Source organism: Mastomys coucha, unplaced genomic scaffold (assembly GCF_008632895.1).
Source record: "Mastomys coucha isolate ucsf_1 unplaced genomic scaffold, UCSF_Mcou_1 pScaffold13, whole genome shotgun sequence".
Lineage (NCBI taxonomy): Eukaryota > Metazoa > Chordata > Mammalia > Rodentia > Muridae > Mastomys > Mastomys coucha.
In genome coordinates this window covers 70,813,106-70,821,887 of record NW_022196895.1, presented here as the reverse complement: position 1 = coordinate 70,821,887, position 8,782 = coordinate 70,813,106, and the positions used below count along the sequence as shown (strand labels likewise).

General features: G+C 50.0%; 1 protein-coding gene across 2 annotated transcripts in view; it reads left to right on the top strand.

The window, feature by feature from the left end:
- Positions 1 to 844: 844 nt before the first annotated feature.
- The window catches only part of Lipg (lipase G, endothelial type), a 25,530-nt gene continuing 17,592 nt past the window's right edge, over positions 845 to 8,782 (top strand). Inside the window, exons 1-2 of one of the 2 annotated variants that reach the window (XM_031366044.1) lie at positions 845 to 884; positions 7,071 to 7,252. In XM_031366044.1, the coding sequence (XP_031221904.1) occupies positions 7,214 to 7,252 (39 nt within the window). In that variant the 5' untranslated portion in view covers positions 845 to 884; positions 7,071 to 7,213. Of the gene's footprint in view, positions 885 to 2,959; positions 3,337 to 7,070; positions 7,253 to 8,782 lie in introns of those variants that run through there. The other variant, XM_031366043.1, reaches the window with a different exon arrangement.

Here is an 8,782-nt window from a genome sequence, read left to right as displayed (position 1 = left end):
GTTGATAGAAGAAAGGCTAGGATTCTTTTTATGCTATGTCAGCATACCGTGAGAGAGCTATAAAGCGCTTTCCCTAGAACTGGAACATGTTGGCGCACTCATCCTGGACTTGGAGCACAGCAAAAATCAACAGTGGTTTAAGATGCTCCATCTACTCCTGCGTTAACTAATACAGCTATAGTTGAGATTTTCGGAAGGCAAGGATGGCCTCTGGACCATTCTGGGTCGCCCTGTCTCTAAGTAGCTGCTCAACAAATACCAGAGGGGTCATTTTCTTAGTTGTAAGCAATGTAAACAGCTCTGGATAGTTTCCTTAGAGCTGGGGCACCGAGTAGCAGCTGGAATCATCCTTACAGCAGAACCACCGTGTTTGAAGGGCTCAGTGAAGACGGTGGTAAGCCCAAAGTTCTCTGCACACTGATCTAGTGGAGATCCCATGGGTTAAGCAGAGCTGGCTCTTTCTGATACCTTGATTGTAACCTCCTCCGTAGGTGTTTTGAAACGTCTCACACTGTGTTTTTAACGAGGAGACACAGGAGGGCGCTCTAACCAACCGGCACGATGGGATGACAGGAGCCTCGTTAGTTTAGTCTGCACATTGAGGTTCAATGGGAACCCATGCAAGCGAGGCTGGCGCTAGTGCCTGCTTTGGAAAGTGGGCTCTTAGAATAGGAGGGGATTCACTTCTTTTTATCACAGGAAAGGTCTTCAGACACTGGCTGCCCAGAGTAAATGGCTAGAATCCTTTACCATGGTAGCCCTTGTAATCGTGGCTGGAGCCCAACGGAAGTTTCTAACGAGAATCGTTCAGCTGAAAACTCCCCTGGAATGTATGACGAACGACAGCTGATACTCCGCACTCTGGTGCTGCGACTGTAATCTCAGTAGGTGCTTTGAAACGTCTTACATTGAGTTTTAATATGCAGACACAGGGGGGCACTCTAAACAACTAGGGATTGAAACAAACCTTAAAGGTTTCATGGCTTTTTCAGTTACACCATCGAGGTTGATTTTGTTGAACCTTTTTGTTGTTGTTTGTTTCACTAGGGAGAATAGGCAGGAATACCTACTCCTCCCTTGTTGTCTCGTTGTCTTTTCTGTGACAAAGGTCTCCAAGACACACCCTGTATACTGTTCAGGTAATGAGACTAGGAACGAGACAAACGGCAGGAAGAGAAAGGGAGCTTGGGGGAAAGGCTGCTGCGGGATTTCTGCGCTCATGCTATCCTTTCACCGTGGCTGTCTGCAGCTAATGGAGACTTTAAAACTATCTATCTATCCATCTATCTATCTATGTATCACAGGCTAGCCCCTGATTTTAGCTACAAAACAAAAATAACTTTAAAAAAATTATTTATCACAGGCTAGCCCTAAAGGTTAGTTAAAGATTCAGCTAGTAAAGCTTGCCAAAGGCTCATATCTAGAGGACAACTGGCCAAGGCCAATCTAGGGCAGTAGAGACTGACTGCCACTTCCTTCAAAGATGCAGCCAGTCTGATGCCGGTTTCTTTCTGTTTAGTGCAGGTGACACCTGGCCTGTGCTTGTAGCTTGCCAATGGAAAAGGGCCAGTGTGTGTGTGTGTGGAGGGTGTGTGTGTGTGTGGGGGGGGAGGCTGGAGGTGATATCAACCTTCCCACAGACTGATCACCTTGAGTTTTATACTCAAAAGATAAAGCCAATCTACTTCTTGTTAATCGGTGACAGCTCACGTGAGCCGCGAAGTGTGCTCGCCTGGCAGCCAGAGTCACAGAACAGGACTTACTCGCTAGGGCACGGCTTTTTTTTTTTTTTTTTCACACCGGTCGCTCACTCTAGGGAGGAAGGGATGCGGGGCTGCTGCAGGGGTTCTCCTTTCCGGAGAGCCGTGGGACGGTCTCCCGCAGTCGTCCAGGGTGTGGCCGGTAGAGCAGTTTTTCTAGCTGAAGGAGAGTGGATGGTGACGCGCAGCCCGGAGGCGGCGTGTTCCAGTTAGCCTGGCGCTCAAGATCTCCACCGACTGGGAGGTGCATTGGCTCCGCCACCTCCCCAGACCCGGGAACTCAGCACAGACTCCGGATTACAGTCTCATCCGTTTGTGGCTCACAGACACGAGAGATCCAGATTAAAAAGGGAGGAAAGGATGGAAAACAGACAGAAGGATGCTTAATTTCCACTCAGTGGGAAGTTGGGCGCGTGGCAGAGGTTGGGCCAAGTGTCTTAGATCCTTTCTGGGTTCACCTTCCCTTCCACATCGACTCCCCAGTGACAACAGAGCGCCTACCCGTATTGAGCGCTTTCCTAGTTGAGCGAGTCAACTTCCCCACGATCCCTAAGCCTCAGGAACTGTTTATCCCTTTACATCGCGGGGTGAGGGAATGGCCTTGTCCAAGTTGGGTGGCTTGTCCCGAGCGTCGCAGCTAGGAACGAGGTCTTTGAGGTGGGGTTTGTGTGACCCTAAAAAGCAGACCCCAGTTCACAGCTCCTGGATCTGCCATCACGCTGCTTGTACCTGCGCCAAAGCTGTTCTAGAGGAAGATGGAGCGAACGACCCTAGGTGACTTCCCCCCATCCCCACCCTCAGTCTTGGGTGCGGAGAGACCATTCCAGCGCTGGCTGGCTACCCCATCTTGGAGATGACCTCCTGTCTCCCGGGATCTCTTTTCCAGTGAAAGTACCATATTGGGGAGATATCCCTTTGCGGGATCCAGGGGGTGAGATGAGGATCTGAGGGTTCACAGATAGGAAAGGAAGCAGGGGAGGTTGGCGACTGAGCAGCCGGTGGAGCGGGACCGCGGTGTGGCTAGTTTATCCCTGCGGGCGTCCACGTGGTGGGTGTGTGGCACTTTCATTCAAACTTTGGGAAGTTCTCGGTTTGGGCGTCAGAAGGTGTGACCAATCAGAGTCCGGAGACGGGAATAAATTATGCAAATATCCATCTGGCGATGGGTCAGATGACTAGAATACTTTTAAAAAGTACCTCTCCTGGAGTTCGCGGTGTGACAGCAGCGAGTCCCGGCTTCGCAGCGGGTCCGGGCGAGGACAGGTCGGGCTGGGCGCCGTGTGCCTCCTCCACACGTTCCCTTTCCCCGTCGCCGCTCGCAGTGCTAACTTCCGCGCCTCTACATCACCTTCTGGCCGAGACCCGGCCTGTCCGCTTTTAGGCTCAGGAGGCTTTAGTGGTTTAAAAAACAAAACCAACAACAACAAAAAAACCCAAACCAAAAAACCTGCTTGAGAGGAGGGGGCGTGGTGGGGAAGGATGCGAAACCTGGTTTTCCTGCTCGGCTTCTGGAACGTCTATTGTTGCTTCCCGGCGGGAAGTCTCACAACCTTGCGTCCCCAGGGGTCGCTGCGAGGTAATGTGCATTTCTTTTTATTCTTCTTCTTTCCCCCTCTTTTCTGCGCTGGGCCCTCGCTGTCCTGCCGCCCCCTTCGTCAGTGCTTCTACGTCCCAACGAAATCCTTTCCCACTGCGCTGTCTGTGTTCTCCTCCTGGGTGTCTGGAGGCCACTTGTTTCGGATGAGAGCATCTGCTAGCAAGCCGTCCTGGAGGCTGCGGGCGAGCAGAGTGCGTGGGCTGGCGTCCTCTCTTTTGCTCCCTTCCCATTCCATTAATCAGCGCTGTTGGGCTAGCTGAGCTGCCTTCTAGCCGCGCTTAAATTATACCGTGTTTTATTAAACCTTGTCTCGTCTTTGGAAGTTGGTGAGGCTAGAGGATTCTTAGAAAGCGCTCTAACTTCCGGTGCCTCTCCCCCGCCCTGCCCCCCTTCATCACGCTTAGGTGTCTTGGAAGTTAAGGTGGCGGTATAAAGGGTTTCAGGTTGATAATGGCTTGTAGGGAACACCTGGTCTGTGGACTGTGGCATCCTCCCGGAACAATCTTCCTTCCTCTCCCCCTCCCCCAATTCTTCTTCTGGCATCTTGCTCTTGCTTCTTTGGTTCGGAATCAGTTCTCTTTCACCCGAGGCAACCTGCCCAGGTGGAGTGAGGGCGGGGTCACCCAGATCCAGCTGGTTAAGCAGTGGAGGGCCCCAGAACACCCAAACCAAGTCTTATAATTTCATTTAGTCTGTAGAGAGAGTGCCAGGAGCTAGAAGTCCACGTTAGTTTATCGGTACCTGGGAGCTTAAGTTGGAAGAGACGGGGTGGGGGGGTGGGGGTAAGGGTCAGGGGAGGGGGGCGGGGCGCGAACCCACCTTCTCCTACTAGCTAGTGTTAGCTTGAAGGGTGATTTGAGGTAGGTGGCATCTTAAGTTCCTTCAACGTTCTGTGTTCAGTGGTCCAGAGTATTTAGGGGATGAACGATGATGCGTTCTGTTGAACGTATCACTGCATCCCAGTACCAGGGACTCTTGATGGTGGGAGGAAGACAGCAAGGAACAGAATAGATGGCTGTCCCTATCCTTGTGGGATCGAACCTCAGCCTTTCGAACTAATGTTTGTAAAGGGTTCTCAGGACTGAGGGTTTAGAGTGCTGCTGTCAGGTTGGGGGGTGGGGTAGGAGGTCGGGAGTATCTTTCACCTTGTGGTCCACGGAGAGCTTTATCTAGAACTTTACCCTTGAGCCAGAAACTCAGAGGGTCATCAGGCTGAAGAACAATCACAAAGGCCCAGAAGCCAAAGTGACCGTAAGTAGTAGGCTGGATCGCAGCGAGGTGAACTGAGGTGAGCTGAGGTCAGAGCAAGCCAGGTGTCAGGGTGGTCCTCCCTCTCTCTCTCTCTGCCAACAGCTCCCTTTTATCCTAAGCTACCCCATCTGCTCTCTGTGAGAATGGCTCTCCAGGTTGAAGGACTGAACTGGTAATGTCTGTAGCTCAAATTTCTGCCAGTTGGGGCTTCAGTTTCATGACAGCTAACCTGTGTTCGGGTCATGTGTCTTTAGCTGTGCTTTTTGGATTTTATCCCTCTTACATGTGGCATATGTCCCCAGCCCCTCGTGTCTCCATGGCTATGGTCTCTCTGCCCACTCCCTCCTCTTCCCTGGGGAGGGGGGTAGTGTCTCATGTAGCCCCGACTGGCCTCAAACTCACAAGCATGTGCCACCACGCCTGGTTTGTGGTGCTGCGGATCTCAGTGATTTGTGCGTGCCAGGCAGCTGTCAACTGTCCTGAGCTTCTCCCTATTTCCCTAGTGTATCTTCTAGATTCTGAAGATTAAATCCATCTACCAAAACCACACTGTCCTACAGAGCTACATCCCTAGTCCCTTTAGATATTATTATTATTAATAATAATATTATCATTATCATTATTATCATTATTATTTTCATTTAAAGATTTATTATTATTTATTTATTTATTATTTATTTATTATTGATTTATTTATTATTATTTCTAAGTACACTGTAGCTGTTTTCAGACGCACCAGAAGAGGGCGTCAGATCTCATTATGGATGGTTGTGAGGCACCATGTGGTTGCTGGGATTTGAACTCAGGACCTCCGGGAGAGCAGTCAGTGCTCTTAACTGCTGAGCCATCTCTCCAGCCCCTCTTCTTACTATTTAGAAACTGGAAGCCAGGGCTAGCTAAGTCGCTCAGACTTGCCCTCAGTTCACTCTGTACCGCAGGCAGCTCTCCAGTCTGCTGTCTTCCGGCCCCCAGCCTTCCTCGTCGCTGGGATTACAGTCTTGTGCTCCTTACAAGAACTGGCTTATCCTTCCGTTTCTTAACTCTTGGCTTAAGTGAACTGCGGGATGCTCATTTGATATCTCCCCGAGATTTCTGGGTAACAGCCGAGTACGGTCTCTTTTCCTAATCCGTTATCAAGAGAGGTTTACTAGGATGGGTGGAGGAGTGACTGTGTGGGTCAACTAGCGACTATCTTAAATGACAACGTCACATGGCCATCGTGGCCATCAGTGCCATGTCCTGGGAGCAGGAAAGGATGGCACTATGTGTGACAGAGAGCTGGAAGGGGCAGCTTTGCTCCTCTGAGGAATTTTCCCATGGCTTCTGCTATTGCAGTAACAAACTGGTGCTTGTTGCCCTGCAGTGAGCCCCAAGTGTAAGGTCTTTGAAGTAAGTGTGAGGACCCAATGGGGATGCCAGGGAAAGCCGTTTGTACAGTGGGTCAATACCCTTTACCCCCAATTGCAAAATCCCAAACCTCTAAACTTGGGAACTTGTATAGCAAGAACCTGACCTTATATGCTCTCAGCACATCTGGCAGCAAATCCCCAGAGAGAGGGGTGGGGGGAGAGGAAGCTGTTTGTAACCTTTGTATTTTTTTCTGTAGCTTGTGAGTTGCCCTCTGTTGCTCTGCAGAAAACTATTAGTACATTTGATCCTTGGGGGGGGGGTACCTAGGGCTCTGTTGGGGCTGCCATGTAAAGTGTGGTATGTTTCACATAATGCTTGCCTCCCCCCCTCCCCCATTGATGTCGCTGTCACTCTCCCTGCCAGCCCCTCCCCCTCCCCCAGTTTTGCTATAAAGCCCTGGCTGGCTGGATCTCACTATGTTGCTCATGCTGGTCTCAAACTACATTGCTCATGTTTTTTGCTTTAGCTCCCCAAGTGCTGAGATTAGTCATTTGAACTACTTTGAACCGGTGTGAGCCACCAGGCCTATATGAGGGAGAGGGGCAGGGGTGGGGGGAATGGCTGAGGACAAATCCCCAAAGTACCTGGAACTCCCTAGGGCATGCATCCTGCCTCCACCTAGGTCTGCCACTGGGGTGCTGATGTTACAGGCACACACCATTGTGCCTGGCCATAAAGGTTTGTTTTTGAATCTGAAAACTTCTGAATTCTTGACTCGACTGGTCTTAAGCATTCCAGGAAAAGAGAAACCACACTCCAAAGGTAGGAGAGCGAGGCAGGGGAAGAAGGGAAAGTCAGTTTGGTAGGGAAGGATAAAGAGAAGTAAGATACACAGCCACTTCCTTCTGAGCCACAGGATTTAGCTCAAAGACTAATTAATACTCACTGAAGACAGTTGAGATATTGAATTTATAGTCGCTTCAGATTCCCTTAGGAGGAAACACTCAGTAGGCGTGAACAGTAAAACCCAAATGAAAAGGAATTTGTTCAAGATTGAACTCGAACTCACTACACCAAGCACCAGAAGTATTTACCCTGTTCTTTCTCCTCAGATGAGCATCATAAACCCACTGGAGTGCCAGCTACCGCCAAACCCTCTGTGGCTTTTAACATCCGCACTTCTAAGGACCCAGAGCACGAAGGGTGTAATCTCTCCCTTGGTGACAGCAAAGTCTTAGAAAACTGTGGCTTCAACATGACAGCCAAAACCTTCTTCGTCATTCATGGATGGACGGTGAGCCCAGGAGGGGGGCTCTGCAGCTTTATAGAAGATTTGATTCCTTTTGTTTTGGTCAATTAGAAAGAATAGCGGTGCTTCCAGTTTCCAAATCGTGCCCCCCCCACCTTCCCTTGTGGGCTGCTTGTATTTCGGACAGCTGTGGAGAATGTAATGGGCGCTTCTCAGGGGGGGTAATCTGGACTCAGCAGGGTGGCATTTAGGGCTGGCATGCAATGGGCTTTCAGAAAGTGGTTCTCTTGAGGCCAGCAGCCCAACTCCTCTAGCTCTGAAGGAGCTCTAATTATGCTTAATTACATTGGCCAACCACTGCCTGCAGGGGAACGGTCCTACTCCAAGAGCGGAGCTGAACAAGCAAGCAACTGGCTCAGAGACTCGGAGGGGCCAGCTGGCCCGCTTGGCTGGCTTCTATTGGCACACTGCCCTCCTGTTTGCATAGAGATGGCCCCGTTTAAAGGCACTGGGCTCTTTATGTGCCCTAGCTGAGCAATTTCCATTGAAAGGCCCATGACAAACTTCAACAAAAAAGGGCTTTAACACTCAGCTTCAGAAACTCTTGGCCAGCAAAGCATTTGTTCATTCATATAATGACAGTCTGTAGGAAAATGGCACTATTAAGTGGGCAAGTTTCTGCCTGGACTAATTGGGAGGGGACGTTCTTCCATTTAATGATGAGAAATTCATATCCGTTACATTCTTGCTGGGTCTTTAGATCTACTGTCAACAGTTGGGGTCAGGCTTGGGAGTTTTGGAAGGGTAGGAGTCTACTTTCCTAAAGTGAATGAAGAGAAGACTGAGGGCTTGTCCGTCTGTCCGTCTTCATCCCTCAAGACACGAGTGAAATCTCACATTTGGATTTCTCTAAGGTCCTCCTGTCAAAATGCAAATACTGGCTGCCTGCAGCTTACAAATGGGGAGCATTCCAGAAAGTTCTTTTGTAATGTGCTTGGAACTTGGAATGGTAGTTTCCCATAGAAGGGAGTTGTAAATAATGTTTGGGTTCCCAGGCCTAGCACAGAAAATCTATTTATTTGACAATGTACATGTGGATAGGTTTACAACTGCTTCTAGTCACCATGTGTAATGTTGTTTCTGTGGGAAAAGGAAAAAAAAAAAGTGTTCTGAGTTCTAATTTGGGATTCCGGGGCGGGTTTTTCTTACTCTGGGGTCAAGAGGATGGCAGAGATGGGCTGTGGGAAGGAACCCTTTGTTAACTTGGTGTTTGCGTAAGTGACAGTGTCTCCCTGCATCTCAGAGGGAGGGGCTAATTCTCCAAGGCAACCTTCTCCAGCTCCCTGAAGGATGGACCAGGCCGCTTGCTGATAGAGAGAGGGATTCAGACTAATGTCAGGCCATTATCCATCACCATCAATACCCATGCAAGAGAGTGTAGCGCAGCATAGCAGCTGTGAACATTTTGATGAGACACTAGAGATCTGAAGGGCAGTGGGTGGGGGAAGAAGGATCTAGCCTTCGGTTGACTGGTGCTTGTTTGAGTCCTTCTTCCCCCCCCCCCCCCCCCCCCCC